Genomic DNA, 27,810 nt, shown 5'->3' on the forward strand with positions numbered 1-27,810 from the left:
CTTCCTTGTATATTAGTGATGGCAATGTTTAATTATTTTCATAGCTAGTAAAAAAGATCTAATTAAAGATTAAATTCCAGATGCAGTGTCTGTGATCCCCAGAATTTGTGATAATAGGCAGCAATACGGCTACTACCTGCAAAGCCAATATATCATAATAAATCAGGATCCTGTTTTTAAATAATCTAATGCATACCAGTGATATCTCAATATTGCTATGTACTGTATAAATGCTACCTTGTCGAATACATAAGTCACCCAACTGTTCTGCTGTTGCTTTTTTATATATATTATGTAAGATGTTTATTTAGATTTCAGTTATGCAGGGAACTGTTCCAAAAGTCAAAGTAATGAACTAAAAATAGGTAAAGCTCCGTGAGCAATTAGAGACTTTGAAGTGTATTCTTTGTTCTTCTATTAATGAGTGATGCAATTCCACAAACTTTTACATATCTGTATGAAGTAGGAACATAAATACTTGAATATCATTGCATTATAATATAAAAACTAAAAAACAAAATGCTAAAGATATAAAGTACAAGTACCTAGAAATGCCCATTAGAACATCGCCCACTTTTAGTACTAAAGTGCAGACAGTTTTGGATAATTTAATTAATTGGGAGGTCATCATATCTTTGTATTAGGTAGATTACATGAAAGTTATCCAGAGTGTCCATGTGTCAATAACCTTTTTATACCTGTGTTGTGTCTTACTTTCATACTAATGAGATGCTAGTCTTGGCGACAATAATAAATGTCAAATAACAATTCATTAGCTTTATATAATATTTTAAAATAAGTCAAAACAACTTAGGGCAGAACAATTTTTTCAAAGCTTGTAATACATCTTTGTTTCTCAAACTGTAAACTAAAGGGTTGAGCATGGGAACTATGGCAATATAAAGCAAAGACAACATCTTGTCCTGTTCCTCAGACTGTTCAGATTCTGGTTTCATGTACTGTCCTAGAGATGCTCCACAGAAAAGAATTACAGTAATAATATGTGAGGAACAGCTAGAGAACGACTTGAATTTTCCTACTGTTGAGTGGATCTTACGGATGGTAGATATGATATGTATGTAGGAAATTATAATGAGTACAAAGGGGATAAAACAGAAAAGCACACCTTCAGCAAACATGAGTGCTTTTATATACGTTGTATCACCTAAGGACAACTTAAGCATGGCCCTAACATCACAAAAGAAATGGTTGATGGTTGTAGTATGGCAGAAAGGCAACTGTGACATCAAACATGTGTGCATTGCTGCATTTAGAACACTAATAACCCAACACGCTGAAGCCAACAAGCAGCATTTTTCAAATTTCATAATAATAAAATATCGAAGAGGAATGCATATGGCTGCATAGCGATCATATGCCATGGATGTAAGAAGTAAAAAGTCTGTATTTAAACAAAACACAAACATAAAAACTTGTGTTAGGCAACCTGGAAAAGAAATGTTATGGTTTCCTGTTAATATAATAGACATTAGCTTAGGCAAGATGGCAGACACATGAATAATATCCTGAACTGATAGATTACAAAGAAAAAAATACATAGGGGTATGGAGATGAGGAACAAGCCATATGAGAAGAGTTATTAGGATGTTTCCAGATATTGCTATTAAAAACAACAGCAACACTCCAACGAATAGAATGTACCACCAACATTCATAGTAATGAAAGGCCACAATGTAGAACTTAGGTTTCAGCATGATGTCTGGAAAACAGGTATTCATACTAGAAGAAATAAAACAGTGAAAATCTCAAGGTAAATAACATTTTTGACAAAATAATAATATATGTTTTCTTTAATAAACCAATTATCAATAAATATATTATAACAGGTAGTCCCCAGATATCATACGAGATAGGGACTGTAGGTTTGTTCTTAAGTTAAATTTGTATGTAAGTCGGAACACGTTTATTATTTTAATAAATGTAATTAGGACAGATGTTTGTCTCAATATATTATTAGGCAGCGTTGTGTCAGTTACAGTATAAAATCCTCACTGTGAGCTAATCACAAACAAAACTTTATGGGGCCTAGACATTCATTAACTTCTGGAGCAAGCTGTGCTTTGATATGCAAAAAGAAACAACTGCAGAGTTTGTCTTGGTCATTAAATTTTTTTTCCTCACAAATTTTTGCTGTCGAATGCAGCAAAATTCGGTTCAGGTATACCCGAATTCGAACAGCCATATTCGGGTCGAATATAGGGACAACCTGAATTCGAACATCAACACTAGTCATTAACCTGCCGAGCGGTAACCCTAAGTGTGAGTAAAAAAAAAGTTGCTGAGACCGGTAACCATGAAAACAATGATAGATCCAGCCTTACCTGATCAGCTGGCGTCTTCTTTCTTCCTCCGGCCAGCTTCCTCCGCATCCAATGAGTCACCGGGAGTTCCCGGTGACATCGGTGCATGTGAACATTCTGTTCAGAGCCTGGCGGGAAATTCAAATCTATTTGTATTGCATTCAATACAAAATAACTGTATTAGGTGTAATTGAGTGGATTTATTAGTGTAAAAGCAGTAAATTGTCTTTCATGAACATTTTTTTATAGTATATTATGAGTATATTATTTATTTTTTTAAAACATTTAAAAAAATTTATATATTGCACATGACTTAATGCCTAAATTAAAATCAACACATTATCTTATTTATTAAGGATTTTAATTAATATTACTAATATTATTATTTGCTTTATTAACTCAACCACATTAACTAATAACTTTCTTTTTTTTATCCTTTTAGACATTGCCTATATATCTTGATAGGCAAAGCAGTGGGCTTGCTCAAAGGCATACTAGAATGCCCAAAGGATTCCAAGGACCATTTTCTTCAGGCCCACTTTCCTAAAACTTTACTACATCAACAACGGTTACAGAAGGTACAGCTGTGACAAAAAAAAGTTTTGATTACCTAAAACTTAAATTATACCGAAAACATTTTGCTTACATTTTAAGTAATGATATAGCTTCAGTGATTTTGTCCTGCTTTTGTTTTAAAGATTAAGAATAATACATTTGCCAAATTTCTAAATGTAAGTGAATGCCTGAAAGCATTTATTTTAGTTGTTGAAGTTGCTTTTACCTAGCTTAGTTTTATGTGCTTAGTTTTATTTGCTTTTAGTCTTTAACTAAGCCTACACTTGAATTGGTGAAGTGATTATACAAATTGTAATGTAAATTTTGCTCTGCATTTTTACTTTAGATGCATACAGTTTCTAATATTATGAAGTCAGATTTTTGGCATATCAGAATGGAATCATTAGAGCAGTCAAGGTCATTTGTGTGATATTTGTGTAGCAGCAGTTAAAATATGCAAGGTGAGCGCTGCTTGGGCTAGAACAGGTGATGAGACAAATTTAATGTAAAGTTTATTCTTTACTGTCACAAGACAGTGATTGCATTGAAGTGAGCAAAATTATGTTAAAATACAGTAAATGTAAACCTTCCATTAGTCATGAAGGGTCCTTTGCAACAATATGCCGAGAGCACTACATGGGACACAGCAACCTCACACAGTGGCCTCCATTTTATAAAATACTTGGAAAAAGAGGACAGTCAATCCTGTTGGAGTATTCAATGGACAGACATATCTACCCTGCCTAATAAATAGGCTTAACTAAAAAATACAAAACTATACAAAACACCCCACAAAAATCCTTTTAAAAATGAAAAAAAAAATAGCTTAACCAACTCATTAAGTGATATTGATAATTTGCACTTTAGTAATATTTCTGGTATGGCAAATTCCATAATTTCATTTCATATTAGTTTTGCCGAAATCACTGTCCTTTTTTCTACTGATAACTTACCCTACCAGAATAACTTAAGATACAGCTCAACAGAACTGAACATTTTTGATAATTTCATTTTTATGTATGATCCATCATCACCTGTTTTATAGTCATCCATTGGAGTAGCAATTTACCACTTACATGTGACATCAGCTCTTTCCTTGCATTAATGTCATCCTATTATTGTGTGTTATAAATAAAGCTCTGTTATCCCAAGGGGTATTTCTCTGAGACTACTGTTTTGGTACAGCAGTCATTATCTGTTAACAATTTCAGATCTTCCTAATAATGATTCCTCCTGATTTACCTCCTGAGGTATGTAGTATTTATGTCGCCTGGAATTTAGGTGCCAAAATCTGAATTGAGAATGTGACTGGGTTCCACAATAAATTATGTTTGTTGCATGTACATTGAGAACACAGTGGTCAGATGGCAATCTGAATGAAAACATTTTACCTATCATAGGGTGGGTGGTATTTTTAAAGTCCCCAAGAAAGGAGAGATTATTTAGGCTAGCAATTAACAGACAAATGGGTCTAGAATGGCCCATTGGTGGCAAAACTTGACTTATCATTGTGTCTATCTTTTCATGGTAATATAAAAATTGTGCACATGCTTCTATGGTCACTTCCTATCTGTATCATGTGCTTGGCCTAACCATAACTTCACAGCCACACTTAGAAAATATATAGAAATGCAGAATCAGATATTAGCATACACAAAATCTTTAAAGCAATTTATTAATTAATACCACCGATTTAAATATACAAAGCGATTTTTAATACATTGATCACACATAATTATAACAATAAAAACAATTTTTTTTATGTACAAGATGAATAAAATCAATATCCATAGCTCAACAAACTGTAGTGAAGGTAGAACATCATTAGCTTCATTGTTGTTATAATATAACCCAAACTCTACGTGTTACGCAAACCTGCTTCATCAGGAGAAGAGGGTGCAGAAAAATTCAATGTTACATGTAGATTAGCAACATGACGATTCATTTAACCCCTGGTAATTGTTTTGTAGACAACCAAGAAGAGGAGGAAGAGAATGGCTGGGGGACCCCACCTGATCCAAAAGGACCATGGATTTTATGGAGCCAAAGCTTACCTTATGTTTCTAAATAATAATTTTTGACCCCTTACTTCATTCTACTTTGTATATTGGAATGAGCAGTTGTGACAGAATCAGAAAAAGCAAGGGTTTTAAAAAAATATTTTAAACATTAAAAAACACATGTTTAGTTCAGCCATGAAAGTAACACAAGGCATAATCAAGAACAGGAATAGATATGCTTTTGTAGTGGGAAGTTTCTGTGACTAAATTAGCTTGCTTTTCATTATTTACCCAGTTTGCATTATCAACCTTTTAGGTTATTGTAAAACCCATAAACATGATTTTGCCTCCAAAATTAGAGGGGGTGGTAGTACTTATTTATTTGGATGGTTTCGAGGCTAATATACAAGCAATTGTCAAAAAAGACATGGTAACGCACGCAAAGGAGGTCATTTACCAAATTAAAGAACATTTAAATTAAACATTGGACAGCAGAGAGAGGGTGCCCACTTTCATTCAGCTTTGGGGGTACTATACAAAAAACACAAACCATTACATTATATGGTTGGGAGATACTAGATGGTTTGACTATATATGGCGTTATAGATAAGAACATTTTTTAGGGACATTTTCAGCAACACCATCTTGAAATTATTTTAAATGTGTAATGATGTAGTGATCCTTAACATTTACATTTATATTGGTTTAAATATGTAACGGCACCCCAATATACAACTGATATTGGACTCTAAAAGAAGATTTGTGTGTATAGCAATGAGAGAACCACAAAATGTTTCTAGAATGTTGGGGTAATAATGATAAAAAAAAAATAAAAAAAACACGAAGAGGCTGATTTATAAGGGAAATTACCACCAGAATGCTTTTTATCACTAAAGGACTTGTTTAGATTTTTTGTCATTTTTTTTTTTTTTTTAAAAAAGGACAATGTGGGGTCCAAAACGCAGATACTTAGAGTGTTACAAGATCCTGGCCAGCTGCACATGTCTCCCTATAACAGTATTCTTCTTCGTTTCTGTCACTTATTTGAATAATTCTATCAACAATAAAATCAAATCCAAATAATTTATTAAGCAGTATATGACATAAAATCATGTGCTTAAAAAAAAAAAAAATGATTTGTCAAGGTCCGTGTCTCTCTACTGTAGCTGAACTACGACCATTAAACATGTTCCTGACTCTCTGTTTTATGCAATCCCCCTTCTTTGCATCCTAGGCTAACACTAAAACCATTTTTAAGATCCTCACCTACCTTGCTGTTAAATCTTGTCTCTTATCTATGGCCATCTAGTGATGCCACATAGAACCAATTTATAGAATAGTGAATTGAATATATCCTGGTAAAGCTTTGATGGTTTTTTACATGCAAAGCGTGTTGAGTCTCTCTTGCATATGTATACACATATATATGTATTTTGGGGTATCCTCTAGGGAATGAATGGAGGTTTGAGGATACATTTTGTTCATGCCTAGACTAAATTATTGACCAGTTTGTGTTTTTCTTTGTTTTACCAACCAAGTACAATTTTAGAATTCAGCCCTTTGGTTTTGCAGGACTTTCAATACCTCTCTGTTTCTAAGACTATACACCAGGGGATTTAATGCTGGAACTACTGCAATATACATCAAAGAGAGGATCATATCCTTGTCTATTGAGTTTTTTGATTTTGGTTTCATATAAAGACTGAGGGATGTCCCACAGAACATTAAAACAACAGTAAGATGTGAGGAGCAGTTAGAAAATGTCTTAATTCGTCCCACCAAAGTCTGAATCTTCAAAATGGCAGATATAATGAAAGCGTAGGAAGTCAGAATCATTAAAAAGGGAAGGAACCCAATTAACCCACCTTCAATAAATATTACTGTGTACATGTAGGTGATATCACTGCAAGCAAGCCTCAGCAAGGCCTTAATGTCACAAAAGAAATGGTGAACACTTCTAGAGTTGCAAAACTTCAAATTAGATATTAGAAAAGCAAACATCACTGCATTCAGGGAACCAATACTCCAGGAGATAGAAGCCAATGTCATACATATTTTCTTGTTCATAATTAAAGAATACCTCAAGGGGACACATATTGCCACATAGCGGTCAAAAGCCATGGCCCCTAACAAGAAAAACTCTGTATCCAGGCAAGCTGCATATACAAACACAACTAGTGAATAAAATGTTGGTGTCCCCAGTTATTTGGATGGCTAGAAGTTTTGGCAGGATGGCAGATACATACAAAATGTCCTGGACAGATAGATTACATAAAAAGAAATACATAGGAGTATGTAGATGTGGAGCTATGCACACAACTGTGATAAGAATAATATTACCGAGCACTGACAACATATACATTGATAAAACTCCGAAAATGATAAGAAATGAGAAATCTGTCATTCCAGAGAATGCAAGTAGGTAGAAATCTCTGTTCATTGTTCGGTTAGTTACATTTATTTGATGAGAATATGACCAGCTCACATTAGCACTCATTGGAATTATTATAAAAATGGTTTGTAATAAATATATACTTCTATTTTGTAAAAAATCTTAAAGAAAAAAGGGTGCAAAGAAAATTGATCAGTGAGCTTCTATGCTGTTGTGAAAACATTCCCTTTCCATTTCTTGAAGCAATTATAGATTAGTGTAGAACTTTTTTTAAAGTATTTTAAAAACAGAAACTTTATTTTTGAGTTTTGAATAGATAATAATTCTGTTAATTGAAATTCCTTTTTATTTCCACTACTATAGACAAAACAGAAAGTGGGATGAAGTCCCTCCAAAATGAGAATATTCGTTTCTTACCAAGCTGTCTTTATTGAAAGATTTCCTCTTATCTCCTGTTTGATTAACACATGTATCATTTTGGATTTCCCATCACTTTTTGTCTCAATGACGATAGACACAGGACAAATTAGGAAGGTAAATCTCTCTAACAGGAACTCAGACAGCTATAAGGATAAATTTGTACTTTAGATGTATTTCCAAGCACAACTGACCTTTTTGGTAAAATAGGCTTAAGTGCTAAAGTTTGCTAATGTGCCCTCTGTGGTCCAACATGACCCCTACACAACATCATCAGACTACAGCACAAATGCACACACATATATATGGATGAACTTTACTTGCCCTGGTCATTTTGTTGAGGATTTACATGATGGACCTCCTATTCCTTTGAGGTTTTCAAACACATAAGTCCTACGGGTTGTTTTTGAAGACTTAGAAAACAAAAATTACCTCTTTTCTCCTGAGGAAGCAGACCAATAAGTCTATGCATTGTATTGGGAACATCTGCTTGAGCAGCTTACACAGTGTTATTTCTAGCTAGATAACTGTTCTTCAGATTGCAACATAAGCAATGGACATATTTGGCCTGATTTATCAAAGCTCTTCAGGACTGGAGAAGATAGAAAATCTGGGGAGAGCCTCAGTAATTCAGCAAACCTAGAATGGATCTGGTCCAGGATTAAAAAGATTACCAAGTAAAAGAAAATTATTTTTAAGAAATCCATTTCAGGTTTGCTGGATCACCCAGCTTCTTTCATGAAAGTCTATCTTCTCCAGCCTTGGAGAGCTTTATTTAATCAGGCCCAATATCTTTTTACCAATCATTTTGGGCATGCAATTATATAATGATTTTTTTACAATTTAAAATCACAAGTACCCCAATCAAATTATTTTAAGATTTTTTTTGGCTGCTTTGGATTTGAAATCTAACTTTGTGTACACATATGTTAATGACAAAATACTATTTAAAAATATGTATGGCTATTTACATTACCAGGCAACCAGAAAGGAGGCTGTTTGGCTTTTTTCCACAATATAGCTAGTGATGTGAAGGTCTGTGGGTGGGGGATTTATGTGAAATCTGGAAGCACCCTTTATTAACGTGGCTCCCAGCTATCTTTCACTCTATCTATCTATCTATCTATCTATCTATCTATCTATCTATCTATCTATCAATTTATATACAATTTATCAAAATCCATAAATACCTTGCAATATTTTTTAAGAAATAGACAATAGTGTATGTTTCTCTACTTACTAATTGGTCCTAGATACTACAGCCACCTCCCAAATATAAATATGTGAAGAAAGAAGGTTAAAGAAAGAAGGTTTGCGGCTACTAGGTTGTTTGCAGAACTTAGTTATGTATTTGTACATAAAGGATCAATACATAATTACAGACATTTATAAACATGTAGTCACCTAATTCAGCGGTCGCCAACCAGTGGTCCATGAGAAGATTTTGGTGGTCCGCGGCTCTGGCCGGTGCACCCCCAAATGGGGTCAGGAGAAGGACCCCGCCAGGGGGACGCACCGGCCAGAGCAGCGGACCACTGAGCCTGTGCAAATCCCTGGCTCAGGCAAGTGGGCGGGCTCTATTTCATGACACAACCCACCCACTTTCCCATCAAAGGCTCAGATCTGGGATGGCAGAGTGGGTGGGGTTATGGCAGTATGACGTCACTATGAGGAGGTTCCTCCCCTTTGATTGATAACCGGCTCCCAGCACATGTGCTGTTAATTTTAGTGGTCCGCGGTACCAAAAAAGTTGGCGACCGCTGACCTAGGTCCTGTTTGACATTTCACAGGACCTGGGTGTTTAATACACTATACATACATGCTCCTAATATTAGACACACAAGGGGAATTAGGTGGACTGTATTTCTCTGTGTATAACCCAATGCTTTTCGCCACGGGTAGGCTTCTTCAGGAACAACTTACTTAACACGCTTAACGGTCTGTATGTATATATAGAAGGTATACAAAACATATTGTGGATACAATAAATATAATATTAAAAGTTTATATACCATAATAATTACCAATATAAAGTAAGATATATTTGCATTGGTACATATCTAGGATGAGCAGTACTTTTAGTAAGGTTACAGTAGTGTTCACTATTCAGATCAAAACAATTCATCTTAAAACATCAAGAGGATGTTTCCAAATTCAGAGAAAGTGCATTCATCCATTCATGTTCACTGGTTAATGATATGTGGACAGGACTAGGCCTTCCAGTTCCTAAAATAATTGGGTATGGTGTATAGTTTTTTAAGTATTTATTCTTTTAAAGTATTGGGGAAGTACGTGAAAAAATAAAGTATGGAAATTACCTTATTGTCAGAATGATCTGCGGGCCAATAGCGACAGGTGTATCTCAAGTATCAAAGTAGTTTATAGGTTGCAGAGTTCTGCAGTAGCTAAAAACATAGGTGATATATAAATATAATATGCAATTTGGGAAAGTATTTTGCCAAATAGTACAGTGATGGTGTGATAGTCACTTACCTTGGTAATCCTTGATGAACAAAATCAGAGTGCCGCGTGCAGGTGAAAGCAGCCGAGAGGGCTATTTGATTTGGAAGTGTGCCTGATAAGGCATCTGCTTCCTATCACGTGGTGTGCAGCGCCAGCGCAGCCACCCAGGCGCATAGGTGCGGCACCTCCCATGTATGCAAAGAATTCCGTCACTAAGGCCCCAAATCTCACATACAGCCAGCTGACAGACATTGGTTAGTCCCCTGTATGCGCAGAGGGTGATCCGCCCAACTTGGGGCGGATCATATGGGGGAAAGAAGATGGCCAAGGCATAGGGGATGCCTGTAAGCCATCAAACCACTAAAAAGCGGCCTCCAGTCCCCTGCAAGTCCCAGTGTTAGGCAGGGGGAATCCAAAGGACATGAAGGAATGGATGACCAGGCAGGCAGAAATTCATAGAAAATAGCAACAGATATGGAAGTGGTAGTACATAATAAATATATATCTATATATAGAAGTGGTAATACATAATAAATATATATCTATATATAGAAGTGGTAATACATGACATATAAATATATAAAAGAAGTAGTTCAATGCATACAGAAGACATAAGATATATTCAGTAAATAACCACTGAGTTATGGTTATGCTGTTGGAGGTGTTGTATTTTCTGTATATTTCTTTACTAATTATTCCTTCAAGTCTAACTGAAACATTCACTTGATGTTTTAAGATGAATTGTTTTGCTCTGAATATTGAACACTACTGTATTGAGGTTTACTAAAAGTACACCTCATCCTAAGTATGTACCAATCAAAACATAATACTTTAAGACTCTCTTTATATATACCGTATTTTCCGGCGTATAGGATGACTGGGCGTATAAGACAATTAATTGGCAGACCACTCTAACCAATCAGTTGGGGGTTGTGTTATACGCCCAGTATTGTACTGTTCCTTCTTGTCAGATCTCGCTATTGTGGCAGAGGGAGATCTCGTGAGAGGCAGAAGGAACAGTACAGTACAGTAATTGGAGGAGGGATACAGGAGGAGCCTACACTGCTCCACAGTCCACTAAGGAATGAATGGGCGCGTTCCTTCTTAATGAATAGGCGTGTTCTAGTGGAGAGCCAATCCAGGCTCTCTATTGGAGAGCCAATCCAGGCTCTCTACTGGAGAGCCAATCCAGGCTCACATCCTCCTGTGCAGGCTCGCGTTCTCCTGTGCAGCGTGCACAGGAGGACTCGCGGGGACTTGACTGCGCTGGACGTGAAGCAAGCTGCAGGTAAGTTCCCGGCGTATAAGACGACCCCTGACTTTGGCACAGATTTTTCGGGGTTAAAAAGTCGTCTTATACACCGGGAAATACGGTATTAATATGATGACTCATCAAATGTATACATAATTTATTTTAATACAGCAACACCAGCAACTGAGCCCTTAAGTATCCTGTGTAGCACTCACTAATGCTACTTTTATAGGTTGTTCACATATCTGAATTTTCAACACTGAAATATAAGTAAATACGAATCTACCTTGTTTATTGTTTTTCTGATGATATCCTGTATCAGCATATCCTTGTACTAATTTTATAACCAATGTCTGTGCAACTATATATTAGTTTATATTGGTAATTATTATGGTATATGAACTTTAAAAATATTACATTGAATGTATCAGCAATATGTCCTGTATACCTTCTATATATAAATACAGACCGTTACGCGTGTTAAGTAATATATCCCTGAAAAAGCCTACCCGTGGCGAAAGGTGTCAGATTATACACGGCAAAATACGTTCCCCCCTAATTCTCCCTGTGTGTTTTTCCTGACTATTAGGAGCACGTATGCATGGTGCATTAAACACCCAGGTCCTGTGAAATGTCAAACAGGATCTAGGTGACTACATGTTTATAAATGTCCGTAATTATGTATTGATCCTTTATGTACAAATGCATAACCAAGGTTTGCAAACAACCTGGTAGCCACAAACCTCTTTTCTCTAGCCTTCTTTCTTCACATATTGTTTAGAAATAATGAAAAACTAAACTTTATAATACATGCAGAAACCCCTTTTAAAATCCTCTATGATCATTTTATATCCAAACAAATCTATCTTCATAAGAACAAAGATTATAGATTCAAGTTAATATAATCCACTAATACATTTCAACATATTTACATATACCAATTTTTTTAAAAATATGAAAAGTTAATTTATTAACACATGCATAAAACCCTTAGAAATTCTTTGAGATCCTTTTATACTTATAGTTTGCCAGTTGGCATTTGGTATAAATAGTTAAATTTAGCAATTTAGTAAATAAGGGCTATGTGCAGTATGCATTATTATCCTTATATAATAGGGAAAACAATGTTTAATTACTTTCATAGCTTTTAAAACAAGAAAAAAATGTAATCTAATAAAAGTATTCATTATTTTCCAGATTAGGTGTTTGTAATGCCTTTACAGTTTGTAATAATTGCAGCATTGTGGATACTACCTGAGAAGCAAAGACAATTTATCGTAATAAATCCTGATCTTGATCTAAATGATCTAAACATCTGAAAATCACTTTGCACTGTATGAATGCTGCCTTGTTATATAAATTAGTCACCCAAATGTTCTGCTGTAGGTATTTTTATATAACATTTGGAATATTTATTTAGATCTCAGATACGCAGGGAATAGTTCCAAACGTCAGTGTCATAGACTAAAAATAGATAGAGCTCTGTGCAGCAGAGACCTAATGATGTAATTCCACTTCAACTTTTACAGATCTACATCAAGTAGTTTTATACATACTCAAATAAACTTTATTATATTATGCAAAAATGTTCTGTTAAAAAAAGCACAAAAATAAACCTGCTAAATATACACACTGAAATGTACATATCTGCAGCAGCAGCAGCCTCCTGATTCTTCATGTCATTTATTAATCTCGTTTCATTTTATTAGTCTCCTAATAATGTGAAGAGATTAATTCCATACCAGATCCCAATATTGCTGTCAATGGAAGGCAAATACCCACAATTTCATTGGTGTTGGAGTAAATAAACTCCATTGCTGGTGATATAAAAAATGTACCATTTCTGTACCAGTGATGTTAAACAGATGTTTATTAATAGCCCCCCACCACTCCCATCATTGGTGTCGGTGGGATAAAAGAAATCAAAACTAATGTCTGTTTAAATAGGTGACATTATCTGAGCCTAAAGGAGGAAAATACCTAAACTGTTGGTGTCAGTGGGATTTATTAAGCCCCATCACTGACATTAGTGATGAAACTATATTATTGGTGTCATTATTTCTTTCACTGGGACAAAAATAGAGATTATATAGAAATGCAAGAGACACCAAAACATCACACCTGACCTACAAATACCATTTTTACAGTGCAATGGCTCCTGTGAGGTGGCTCACAATATAGGTACCCTAACTTAAGGTAATATTATATTTATAATAATTTATATTTAATATTACTCTTTATATCCTTATTTTATTCTAGTGGAAAGTTTTTGGCCTTGGTGCCCCCTAAGTGGGAGACTGGAGGCATAGTAGCAGGGGCACCACTGACAACCATAGGATGCCCACCATTATACTATGTTGTGGAAAAGGGTAAAAAAAGGCAAAAAGGAGTTAGGGTAAAGCACAGATAGCTGTAAAGAATGGATAAAAACCCTTCCTTCCCTTGCCCCCAAATTCCTAAAGATACACAGCATTTAGGTACCTACATGACATATAGTATGGGTTACCAACACAGACCACTCCTACACTAATTTTTCCTTTTTCACTTTATCAGCAGCCCTTTCTTATAATTTTTCTATCATCTGAATTAAAAAAAGACATTAAAGTAAATGGGAAGAAATTCTAGTGGTTTTTATTATCTTAGGATAATTATTACAGCAACCAAAGGCACCAAAATTCAACGAAGAGACTACTGGGATGTTGGGTTGTTTAAAAAAACACATTGTGGCACTCCATTTGCATTGCAAGGCATGGATAATCTTTTGTAAACAAAAAATGTAAGTGTCAGTCTTTGAGCATACAATATATGGGTATACAGGTTTTCTAGCCTATGCTACCATACTTGGTCAGCGGCATCATTGATGGTAGTGGACATTGGCTTAGGACAGAAGACAGCCAACTATCACTCCCTAAAGGGCTGGTTCTGAGACTATACAGAATGCACTGAAGTTAACCCTATAAATTTTAAAGGGACTTCATAATAGTAAAGGGGTGCTAAATCAGCAATTCTACAAAATGTAAATGTGTAGATTTTGCTTTGAACCCGGATGGTCCAGAACCTCACTTGTATTCATGTACAATTTTATAATACATTACACACTACAAATTAATATGTGCAATCACTGCACAGACAAGCTGCCCCACTACTGTACTGTTCCATGAAAGATGTAGCCGGGAGAATGGAGGAGCTGATGAATTTAGTTTATAAAGAATAGCCCAAAATGCTTATTTTCTTTTTTCAAATCAGAGTGTAAATAATTTCTTCTGGACCAGACTAAAGCTAATATTTGATAAAAATTACAATCCTTGTTTTTGCCTTTTTTACCATCTGCCCCATTCCAGTGTTTTTGCTCTTTGCAAGCTTCTGTGTACATAATTTCTAGCAATCGATGAGCGGCTCGAGTCAGGGTGGGTTTCCTGATGGTGACAACAGATGACTACCCTACCGAAACATCCACTTTTAATCTCCACTGGTTATCAGATTGGGCTCTTTAGGGGTTGGTTTAGTCATTTAGGCAGAGGAGGGTTAAGTATTAGGGTGGTGCTTAGGTGTACAGAAATGTAATTACTTCTGCAGAATTTTCATTTGTATTTCACTTGTATCATAAATGGACAGTACTCTTCCCTTCTACATTTTATTGCTCTCTTGTGGCAGCTAGAAGAAGCAAATGAGAATAAATAAGGAGTACCAAAAAAAACAAAAACAATTGTTTTGAATTTTTTACACTTTGATATCAGGGATTTTTAAATTATAAGCGTTATGAAAATGTAGAACTAAACATACATATAGTTACCATGTGATACATTTATACTAACATGTATTTTTGAGCTTTGTTTTTGTAAAGTCATCCTGCCTCTTTTATTCAATCCAGTTACTTTTGACAAAGCCCCCAAAACATACTTATTTCTTAAACTATAAACAAATGGATTTACCATAGGAATTAAAGCAACATAAACAAATGAAAGAATGCTATCTTTGGTTTGAGAGTTTTCAGTATCAGGAACCATGTACAAGCAAATCCCTGTGCCATAATAAAGGAAAACTGTGGTAAGGTGTGATGTGCAGTTTGAGAAAGCTTTACTTCTTCCTTCCATACTAAGAATCTTTAGCACACTAAAAATGATATAAACATAGGAGGCCAATGTCAAAGAAGAAGGTAAAAAACCAATGATAAAACTATCAACAAGTATAATAGTCTGAATTAGAGCCGTGTCACTGCAGGACAATTTTAGAAGAGCCTTGAGATCACAGAAAAATTCTTAATTATGTTTGACCTACAAAATGACAAATTCGATGAAGGCAATGACAGCAGTAATGAGTTTAGGAAACCAAGGAGCCAGGAAGCTGAAGACAAAAAGAAACATGAAACTCTGTTCATAATTAAATGAAAGAGCAAAGGATTGCAAATTGCTACATATCTGTCTTAGGACATGGAGGTCAGAAGAAAAGACTCTATATTTGCAGTTGCAATAAAAACGTACATTTGCGATATACATCCATTAAAAGACAAAATGTTCCTGTTGGTCTTTGTGATGGCCAAAAGCTTTGTAACAGTGACTGATATAAAAGACATATCTAATACAGATAAATTACATATCAGGAAGTACATAGGAGTATGCAACTGAGCGGTACGGATGATGAGCTTTGTAATGATCATGTTTCCCATCATTGCTATCAAGTAGATAATGAGAATTCCAGTGAATAGTATTGGCTGGGTCTGTGGATTTGTAGGAAAGGCAACAATGGCAAATTCATTTTGTGATGTCTGATTGGCCAGGCTATAATCAGCAAGCATTTTTTGTCAGACAATTTAGTTGTTTAGTAATCAGTCTGCAGAAATTTTTTTTTCCAAATAACAAAATTACTGCAGAATGGATATACAATTAATAAATGTGTTAAACATTTGGATATGTCCAGAAGTGGGTTTATCTGTATTTATTTGTCCATAATGTTTAATCAGTAATGATTAAAAAGCAAAATTTACAGTCAGTTTATGGACAACCAAGACATCAACTGGTAAATGCAGGGTAAGAACTAAGAAATATCGTAAATGGTTGGATAGACATTGGAAGCCTTCAGTAATTGTTGGGTTTCACTATGGAAAAACTAAACACAGATCTTATAATATTACTCATTTGCTTTATATAGAAGAACTTCTGTTGTATCTAAAAAAGTCAACAATCAGTGGGTGGCCTAAAGAGATGTAAGGATACTGCAAGTTTGGGCAATACTTTTTCAAGTCGAACAGATTAAACAATCCCACAACTATATTGACATTGCGGTGTTAGTGTATGAATAAATAACTGTTGTTCATCAGTGAGAACTGCAGGATATTCAGAATATTGACACTCTTGGAAATGTCTTTTACAATTCAGTTGGAAATTAGTACCAGTAATTGGATCAGTGTTCAATGTCACTGGCACAGGAAAAGTTGGGATTTGGGCAAAGTTTAGCGACTATTGGCAAAACCAAATCTTTAGTCTGTGCACCTTTATCCTGCAGGAAAAATACTGTAAACCTATTTCCTTTTGTTGTATTTTAGGACAAGAACGGGAGGTCAAAACTAAATCAGACCATCATAGTGCTGCTGGCCTGCCATTTTTATTCCCTAATATCCATCTCTGCCCTGCAATAATGGGGAAGGTGAAAACTTGGTAAGAAATATTTCTTATTCATCTTTACATCTTTTGATATATATGTGTACAGGATAGCCAAATATTATTTTTTTTATTAAAAAAAAAGCATACAATGCAAAATATATACAACATATAGCATGGAACAATACTCGTGGTGGTGGTTTATCTGTGGTCTTACCTGCATTCAAAGATGTTTAGAAAAATCTAATTTAGTTAGAGAAGGTTTACATTTTCACTGTATTTTAAAAAAACCCATATAGCCTTGGGAACTGGACAAGCACCACCTATTCATCTTTATACACAAAAGACTCATTAGCACATCACTCCAATAAGAGGTAAATTTGTTGATGAAAAACATGTAATTACAATTCCCAGCAATAATAATAAAAACATAATAAAACAAAAATCCATAATTTTTTTGAGACAAAAAAGTATGGGTAGCATAACATATAGGAAAGGATGAATAAAAATAAATGTTATAGAACAGTGTTTCTCAGCCAGGGTTCCTCCAGATGTTGCTAGGGGGTCCTTGAGTATATACAGACCACCACACTAATGTACTGTGAGCTGTGGATACAATAATTATACCAGGACCTGAAAGTTATTTCGAGTGTTTCCCTATGTTATATGGTTTGAGAAAGACTGCTATAGAGCATCACTTGAGTGACAACATAGAGGGCGATTAATTAAATTAAGGAATTCAGACTGTTCACTTACCAAGGTGAATTATAACCTTAAAATGAATAATTCCCCTAGCTTGGTAAATGTGGTGATACTACCCAATCATTTGCAAGGAAATCCTAAATGCAGGATTTTTCCTTGTGTATGATTGGATGTTTCAAAGTCAACAGGGTTTCATCTAAACTAAGTGAAAAATCCTTAGAGGATAAATCCCTTCGCTATGTGAACAGCCTATATTGCTTAAGCAAATCAATTCAATTAGACCTAATTTAGCAAAGAAAGACTATCATTGGTTACCCAGCAAACCTGAAATGGATCTGGTCTACTGCTGAAAATCTTTGCCAAATAATAGCAAATTATTTTAAGAAATCCTTTCCCAGTTTTTGGATCCCCCAGGTTCACCCATGATAGTCTATCTTCTATAGCCTTGTGTCTACAGGAGCTGCTAATCTCACATCCAAGATGGCGGCCTGCACAAAAAGTATTTTAAATATCTGTACAATAGTGACTTTTATAGGGAAACAACATATTTAAAATATATTATGTGCACATAAAATCTTATGAGAAATTTGTTGTTGAAATACACAGTCCTGTAAAAAGTGTATTTAAACCCCAATTCAGCTTAGCAGAAATAATGTAAAACCAAGTATATAAAAAAAAATTAATGACAACTTACAAAACAACTCCCCCTCTTTTCATTCCCATAACTATTTTTGCTGTTCGAATTTGGAAAGATCATAAAATCGACCCAAACAAAAACAAAATTCAGTTTACAAATGAGGATGTGCCATAATAACCCAATGTACTAAGGGGTGAGGGGTTAGGGAATGAGCAGGGGAATCTAGAGACCCATCTCTGGGTCATGTCCGATGCCCCATCAGCCTATATTACATTATTACATATTATAATCTGTATAGTTAGGCAGGGCTAAAACATTAAAACACATACACATTTCATATTACATAAATAGGTGCCAATTAAGGCCAAAATTCAGTATTATCCAATTGACCAGTAAAGACTCTATTCAAGGGAGTTCCCGTTTTTTCATATTTAGATTTAGGATATATTAATTTTGCCTCTACTCAACATGTAGACAGCTAGACAGGATCCTGATGTTGGCATGTTGACATCATTGGTTATGTACTGGAATAATGAACCCTATTCTTATGCAAAGTGACTATTTACAAAGGGATTCCGTGCTTGTGCAACCTGTGTATTTCTGAAAATTCCATCACTACATTACATTAGATGCCTTTTTTCCTAAGCTGCTTCTGTAAACTCCTGAAGAAGTTTTTTCTAAAAATTAAACAAATCGAGCAGAGGCAGAATGAATACATCTTAAACCCCAATAAGCCAATAACCCTAAATGCACAATGTCTGGCTGCTCCAAATAAACACATTTCAAGAGCTTGAGTTTTGTCCTCAGAACCAGGAGCTGACTTGAAAGAATCAGGATGAACCTTACAACCCTATGTCAGCCAACTCTCCGTAACATCCTGACCACCACCATCCAAAGGTCGTTCCCAACCTTTTTAAAAAGAGGAAACCCTTGAAATAACTTTTAGGACTCAGGGAACCCCTGACAATAATAATATCCACAGCTCAAAGTTTATTAGTATGATGGTAAGTAGGAGGAATGCCACTTACATTGCTTCTTTTGTAAATTACATTAAAATAAAGATGAAGGCAGTTCAAAAGTTTAAAACAGCAGGGATGAATTGGGGTAACTAGGGTAAAGGAACTGTTATCACTTCGCTCCCACCAACTCTGTTTAGCAGCTTACAGCGTCTTGCCTTTACAGTTAGTCCCTGGGTTAAGGACATCTGACATACGGACGCCTCCTAGATACGAATGGGGCTTCCCTGCGCTTCCCTGAGGCTGGAGGGGGTGGTTTCCATGACATGCAGAAGAAATCTTTTGCTAAACAAAGCTGAGGTTGTGGGTTATCCAAGGGGGTGAGCTTCTTCTGCAATCTCTTGAAACTCTTTAATGACCAAGACAAAACTCTGCAGTTGTTTCTTTTTGCATATTAAAGTACCTCTTGCTCCAGAAGTTAATGAATGTCTAGGCTCCATGAAGTTTTTCTTTTTTTGCTTTGTTTGTGATTAATTCACAGTGAGGATTTTATATACCATGCTGACTAATAATATGTTGAGAAAAACATATTTCCTATTTGCATTTAATAAAATAATGTACCTGTTCCAACTTACATACAAATTCAATTTAAGAACAAACCTACAGTCCCTATCTTGTATGTAACCCAGGGACTACCTGTAATCATATGCACTCTGTCCATTTCAATGTCCCCAGCACACCAAGGGAATTAGACAGTATGCCTTGCAGCCAATGAGCAGATTGGTTCCTGGTCATTATCCTGTCCTGCTATTGGCTGCTGGTCCTATTTAGGCCTCTCTAGTTATTGGTCCTGGTTGCGGGATCCTTAGTGTGTTATAATACTCTGCCCAGCATGCTCTCGATTCTGCTATTTTGAATTTGCCCTGACCTCCGTCTGTATTACTACTTCACCCTGACCCACCGTGTTCCTGCCTGATTAGGCATTCCTACACTGAGGCCATCTTATCCTGATGCATTAGGAATGTGGTCTGTTAAAGTCATTGTTGGGCTTTGTAGAGGTCCTAAGGCAAGGCTAACAGAACCTAAAAAGTGTGACTGTGCCCACAATTTAGCCACACCCACAATTTGCAGACATAGAGCACTACCAACACTGTTAATATTTGTAAAAAAAAAAAATAGGTGTCCAAAATGTTTTAGCCTGCTGGCCATAAAAATTGAAAAACTATTTTGGCAACCTTTGTCAGCATATTCAGACCATTGGTTGTCATTTGTCCTGATTGACGTGAATATTGTGTTTGAATTTGGATATACTTTTAGACGGTTCTGATAAGCATTAGCCCTGTTCAAGTGAACCAAACTTTTTTGTACACATCAGAAAGCCAGCACTGTGCACAGTAATTTACTGCTTCTACTACTGTTCACTACATTCACCTTCTGTTTAACCTAGGAATTGGAAAGGGGTATTTCTGTACCCCTATACTCATTCCTTATAGTAAGTGAATGGCTATTGGGGAGCCCCTTTATTACAGGGGGCTATCAAATTACCCCATTAGCCTCACCCCCAACCCATACAACCATTTAGGGGACAGGTTGTAGAAAAGAGGCAACATGTTTTAACTATGGGCCCTCCTTCCTCTTAAGGAAAAGCATGGAACCTGGAATGGACAAGAAAAGTTGGTACATACACATTTCCTGAGGCAAAGACTAAAGAAAAAGTGAGGGAAACCCCCTGTAACAGATGAAATATACAAAATTTAAAAAATAAAAAATGGCACTTTAGCCATTTCCATAATAAAATATTGAGTTATACTTTTTTTTTAATGAAGATGTTAAAATTTAGCATTTGATGTAATAGTTAGACAAAGAGGCTCCTTAATGAAGTGTATTGAGACTGCATCAATAATGGTAATGTAAATAATGGAATTGAAAATAATATTCATAATGAAGCCACATGCCATTCAGATGGGAACCTGGTATTTTCAGAAATATATTTATAAGTTTGATTCTAACTACAGATGCAAACAAAGGGAGGCCTTGTTGTGTGCATGTAAGGCCATTATGATTCAGTTGTGCCATCATTTAAGGTAATATGGTTGGTTCTTGACATATGCATCAAAAGCTTTGCAGACTGCATTTTATATTTGTACCTAAGTTAAAAATGCTTTAAGTATATTAAAGAGGAAGTAAACTGAAAAACAGTGAAAACAAAAGAAAATTCACTTACCTTCAATCCTGCAGTGCATACGATCGGTCCGGAGGTGTCTTCCATCTGGGTCCTGCGTCGTCCCAGCATCCGTCTCTGAGCTGGGCGCCGCCACCTTCGCCTCTTTTTCCTGGTTCTTTTTCCGATGTCACCTGTCCCAGGCTCAAGATCAGGTGACGTAGGTTGTAAAAAAAACTTACTGCGCATGCGTGAGATCAGCAAATTTTTCTCTTCTAACGAAAAGGCTCCTGAGCATCTCAGGCATGCGCAGAAGGAGGACCCAAAAGCCTCCCAGGATGCATGACGTAGGTATCCCGGAAGGCTTTGCGCTCCTAATTATTCTCGATCGCCTATTGCACTTAAAAAACAAACAAACAGAATTTTTACTTTGCATAAAAGGGTTGTCTACCCTTTTAAGTAAAGTGAAATTTCTGAGTTTAGGTATGCTTTTATTCTTTCCTTCATTTTCCTCTTCTTTGGAAAAAGTGGAACTTGGTCTGTTATGTTATTGGTAAAATATTCATGTTATTTAAGTCAAATTTTACACTTTAGCAAGAGCAAAGATTATGCAAGTATTAAAAAAACTTTAAACAAGTATACTGTAAAATTTTAATTTCTGCATAAGGATGCTAAAGGAGTTTAGGCTGTTCATTTAGCAAAAGGGAATGATTACACTGTAATTTGAAAATGTATATAAATATGATTCCTTGTAACCATGAGTAGATTCCAGGGTTAAAAAGTGCTTCCTGTATATTTCTATGTTTTTATTCCACTGCTACACTTTGTATTTTGGGGTATATGTAGCTCATGTTAACACATCTAACACAGTACTGATTAATTGAAAATGTAATCTATATACAATATTTAGCTATATGTACACCTAGCAATTGCAAGACTTTAATTTAATTAATTTAATTACATCGCTACTGGTAAATTTAACATTTCTATAAAATTAAAAAGTAAATATTTAAATGAATCTGTCAAAATAAATGTAAAATGTACGGGTCCTATAAAGTATATATTTTTTACATATGTATAGACTTTAATGTATCATATTTTTTAGCAAAGTTTTTAAATATTTAATATTTTTTTTAGTTAATAATAAAACAATTTGAACAACAAACCCAGCCTGTGGGTTTAACAACAACAACCTACATCTATATGTATATTTTTGCCCAGTGATTGCAAGACTTTCATTTCATTTAAAAAAGTTTACCTTGTTACTGTAAATTTAAAACTATAAAACTACATATTTTTTTCTAGATATTGGCTTTAAAGTATTATATATTTAACCAAGTACTCAAATGTTAAACATTATTTTTTCAGGAAATACTAAAAATCCTAACAACTTGTGGTCTCTATTTTAATGGACAATCTAACACGATTTGAAGAATTTTACATCTTAGCATTTTCATCCTATTCAGAAGAACGACATCTCATTTTTGTTGCATTTTTATTGCTGTACCTTATCGGAGTAGTATGGAATGTAATTATTATATTTGTGATATATTTTGATTCCCACCTTCATTCTCCAATGTACCTGTTTCTAGCAAATTTATCAATTGTTGATATATGTTACCCTACAGTTACACTCCCAAAACTAATGGACATCCTTTTGACCAAAAGGAATAAAATTATTATTATAACATGCTTGACACAGACTTTTTTCTTTATAATCATGGGCGGTACAGAAATTTTTCTTTTGTCCTGCATGGCTTATGATCGTTATATTGCTATCTGTAGTCCATTACACTATCAGCTGGTTTTAAATAGGAAGAAATGTACATTGCTTTTGTCATTGAGTTGGGGATCAGGCTTAGTGAATGCAATTTTTATGACCCTCTTGGCATCAAAGTTAGAATTTTGTAATACTAATAAAATTAACCAGTTTTTATGTGATGTTAAAGCCTTGTCAACAATCTCCTGTACTGATGTAGGATTTCAAGTAATGATTTTTTCTGAAGCCTTGTTGTATGGACTTTTTCCATTTTTGTTCAGTTTATTGTCATATGTCAAAATAATAAAAATTATTATTAGCATCAAATCATCAGAGGGTCGGAAAAAGGCATTTTCTACTTGCACATCACACCTGTTAGTTGTCATATTATATTATGTTACCATTCTGTGCATGTACATGAGGCCACCAGCTGAAAACTCTGATGCTATGGATCACTTTTTCTCTGTCTTGTATTCATCGGTAACTCCCATGCTGAATCCTCTGATATACAGCCTGAGAAACAAAGATGTTAAACGTGCCATTTTTAAGCTTGTCACTATGAAAAATGTGAAGGTTATCCAGTAGTTAAAAAAAAACACATGGCACAAAATCATTAAACTGTTCTAAGCCTATCAGCAGAAACAGAAAATGTAATAGGATTAACCCACAACATCTAAAAACAAGCTCCACGAACACCTGGACATCATTGTTTCTACAACTTAGGGTTGTTCTCTTCTCTAGGGTATCTACAAAATAACTCACTGGCACAAACTGTAGATTGCAAAGTATCTAGAGAATAAAAACATAAATTCATTTCCAAAATTTGAACTGTTGAACTCGTGAGGGGTTCACTCAAAGTGGGTCCCAGTATATTCATCCCAACAGCCAACTGAGGTGATCATATAATGTTTCTGAAAAAATATTCCAAGCTCCAAATGCATGTTATATTGTTTGTCCATTTATATAATAAAATAAAACATAAATAGGGTGTATGAAAACAATCTACCAAATAAACAGTTTTGAAAAAACATTTTTTTGTTTGCTGCCTTTTAAGCCTTTAATGCCTAAATCTATTGAAGGCATATAAGGTTTAATGATCTCTGATTATAAAAGGGTAAAAATGTATAATTGTGTTTGACCATCTTTGGGTTATTTACTTACTGTAATATACTCTTTACATCCAAAGTGTAATTTTCCAATATTTAAATGTATATACAGTCTTGGGACAGAGAATGTACACCCTATCTAAAATCCAAGATTTTATGTATCAGGACATTATCTTATTATCCTATTCTTAGCAGGATCTAACATTGTTAAAATCTAAGCTCAGGTGTAAAACACACGACATATTCCATTGTGTCATTTTTTATTTAACAAATATGAAGCCAAAATGGAGAAGCCATGTGACTTTTTAATCAATTCTCAGTTTTTGTCTCCTTAAAGAATTTAAGCTCTACAGCTCCATATCCTACCCTAAAATAAATCATAAAACATTTGAGTCATTAAACAGATCCCTTAGCTCACTGATAGTTTTGATCCTCAAAAACTCCTTCCTATTTAATTGGATTAGCAATTGCCTTACCTATCTATGAACAGAACTCAGAGAACTCTCTAAGTAGTTATTTTAATTATTTACCTCTCTCTACGTTGGGACAAACTTTTCCAGAAAGAGTTTGGAAAAATCACCATATTAAAGATAGGATCCCATTGAGATTTGTATTCCTTTTACAAACCTCATCACCCTGAACTCTTAGCTCAAAAAGCTGAGTTCCTTCATTTCCAGTTTTGTCTGAATTTTAAATATTCAACAATAAACTGCCAACTTCTTTTTCTTACAAAACTCTGGAGGATTGGGCACTCCAAACTTCTCCCCATACTGTATATTGGACTGCTGCTGTATTATATAGACTGGACAATTCACTCTACTTGTAAATGCTAGGAAAAGATTTTTTCTTCACAGTATCTGTCCTCTCCCATGTATTCTATATCATTTTCCATCTTCTCCTTTCATACTACTCACTACTTTTAACTACTTTTTTCTTACTTTCACCTTTACCATTCCAGCCCCCATTTACTAATCTTTTCCGCTGTGAAAACAACAAAAGTTTTGTTAAACTAGGGTAGCCCCGATACCCCCTCTAATACCTCCCCACACCCCCTTCTCCCCTTGGCCAGTCACCCAATAACTGCACAGACACCAACTCTAGAACAGAATTGGCTGACACAGCTGTTCTTTATTGTACAAAATGGTAAAGATATAATCCCAACAAAATTTTCTTTATTTTCCACAACATGAATAACAATAAACAACCCCAAAGTAACAATAACTTAACTATACTCCCTACCAGCACCAACTGGCCATGTCCCTCCCTCCACTTCAGCACTCTTAACATTTTCCTTGACCCCACCTTCCCCCCACCTACCCAACAATCATCTCACCCTAACCCCCTCCTTCTAGCTTTTCCCTAACCCTTACTCTGTTGGGGGACCTTGTCACCCCATTATGTAGCCCCTCCACATATAAGCTTCTTTGTGGGGCTCTGGGCCTTTCTTCGTTGATGTCAATATGTACACAAAATTATATCAATATCATGATGATAATTCATATAAGAAAATGAATATTAATTCAACAACAAACTTCCTCCTATAGATTTTAAAGTGGTTGTAAGCAAAGGAGTGAACATAGAACTACTGAGCGAACTCGGAGGGATCGTATCTTTTATATGTTAATTTTTCCAAACCTTTTGTGGAAAAGTTTGCATTGTATTGTATACAGAGACATACATGCAGAAAAAATATTACACAACAAGCACATCACAATCCAAGTCACATAGCCTAATCTGTATGATACAGACAAAACTTAAAGCTATTGTCATCGGGTTTCTGGTTGCTCTGGCCAACTTCCTTCTATCCCAAGAGTCCAAGACTCTGTCCCTCTAGGTAGCTCTCCTCTCTGGGGGTACTTCCCCCTATAGTAGTTTCTCTGCTCTTTTGTTTTGCCACAACAAAAGTCCTCCATAGTCCTACACCTTTATCAGTACATCAGTGTATTCCTCTTTGTTGACCATTCTTCTCGCATACATTTCATTTCAGTAATATTAACAAGGAGTTACCAGTCCTTCTCCCATGATGATTTAATCTTGCACAGTTCTCATAATATTAAAATGCAGTAATGAATAATTAATGATATGCACAGAAAATAGCATTTATAATGAAGCTATGTGCCATTCAGATCGGAACACAGTGACTCTCCTGGTATTTTCAGAAATATATTTATAATCCCGATTCTAAGCTATACATAATATAGGCTTTTCTATGTGCATATCAGGCTGATATGATTAAGATTCAGTTGTGACATTAAGGAAATCTTAATTTGGTCAGTGGTATGGTCAGTCCTATACTTGTACCTAAGGTAAAAATACTTTAATTATACTGATTCTTTCCATCCCTTTATTTAGCAAAGTGAATGATTATACTGTAATAGGGAAACGTTATACCTGTGACCATGGGTAAACTGCTCCATCTTCTGCCAATATCTATGAAAAGTGATATCTATTACCAGGGACAAGGAACAGTTGTGACACTCTTAGTGCCATAAATGGCTTGTTCTTTCTAAAAAAACAAATTAAGTGTTTGTTGATCAGTCACAAAGAGACTTTCAAACATGTCAGAAAAGTTTTATGTGTTATTATAGGTTATTCCAAAGTTAAGAAGTACTTAACAACTTGTGATCTCTGTACAGCATGTTAATGGACAATATAACACAATTTAAATAATTTTACATCCTAGCATTTTCATCCTATTCAGAAGAACGTCATCCCATTTTTGATGCATTTTTATTGCTGTACCTTATTGGAGTAGTCTGGAATCTAATTATTATTAGTGTGATTTGTTGTGATTCTCACCTTCATACTCCAATGTACCTCCTTCTTGTTAATTTATCACGTATACCCTACAGTTACACTCCCAAAACTAATGGTCATCCTTTTGACCAAAAGGAAAAAAAAATTAGTATTATAACGTGCTTGACACAGACTTTTTTCTTTATCGTCATGGGCAGTACAGAAATTTTTCTTTTGTCCTGCACGGCATATGAACGTTATGTTGCTATCTGTAGTCTATTACTCTATTCAGCTGGTTTTGAATAGAAAGAAATGTATGTTACTTTTGTCATTGAGTTGGGGATCAGGCTTAGTGAATGCAATTTTTATGACCTTCTTGGAATCAAAATTAGAATTTTGTCATAATAATAAAATTCACAAGTTCTTCTGTGATGTTAAAGCTCTATCGACAATCTCCTGCACTGATGCAGGATTTCAAGAAATGATCTTTATTGAAGCATTTTTGTGTTGAATTTTCCCATTTTTGTTCAGTTTATTGTCATATGTCAAAATAATAAAAATTATTATTAGCATTAAATCATCAGAGGGTAGGAAAAAGGCGTTTTCAACTTGAACGTCACACCTGTTAGTCGTCTTAATCCTCTGATATACAGTTTAGGAAACAAAGATATTAAATGTGCATTTTAAAGCTTTTCACAATGAAAAATGTGAAGGTTATCCAGTAGTTTTATAATACATATGGTACAAAATCCTAAG

General features: G+C 35.1%; 2 protein-coding genes and 1 pseudogene across 2 annotated transcripts; 1 reads left to right on the top strand and 2 right to left on the bottom strand.

Annotated features, from left to right (window-relative positions):
- Positions 1–800: 800 nt before the first annotated feature.
- Positions 801–1,715, bottom strand: LOC140322347 (olfactory receptor 1J4-like). Its single transcript, XM_072398923.1, has one exon. The coding sequence runs from the start codon at positions 1,713–1,715 to the stop codon at positions 801–803; it is 915 nt and encodes a 304-aa protein (XP_072255024.1).
- A 4,706-nt stretch (positions 1,716–6,421) lies between these two features.
- On the bottom strand, positions 6,422–7,316 carry LOC140322348 (olfactory receptor 1468-like; annotated as a pseudogene).
- A 15,545-nt stretch (positions 7,317–22,861) lies between these two features.
- Positions 22,862–23,797, top strand: LOC140322349 (olfactory receptor 5V1-like). Its single transcript, XM_072398924.1, has one exon. The coding sequence runs from the start codon at positions 22,862–22,864 to the stop codon at positions 23,795–23,797; it is 936 nt and encodes a 311-aa protein (XP_072255025.1).
- Positions 23,798–27,810: the final 4,013 nt, after the last annotated feature.

Source organism: Pyxicephalus adspersus, chromosome 2, assembly GCF_032062135.1.
Source record: "Pyxicephalus adspersus chromosome 2, UCB_Pads_2.0, whole genome shotgun sequence".
NCBI lineage: Eukaryota > Metazoa > Chordata > Amphibia > Anura > Pyxicephalidae > Pyxicephalus > Pyxicephalus adspersus.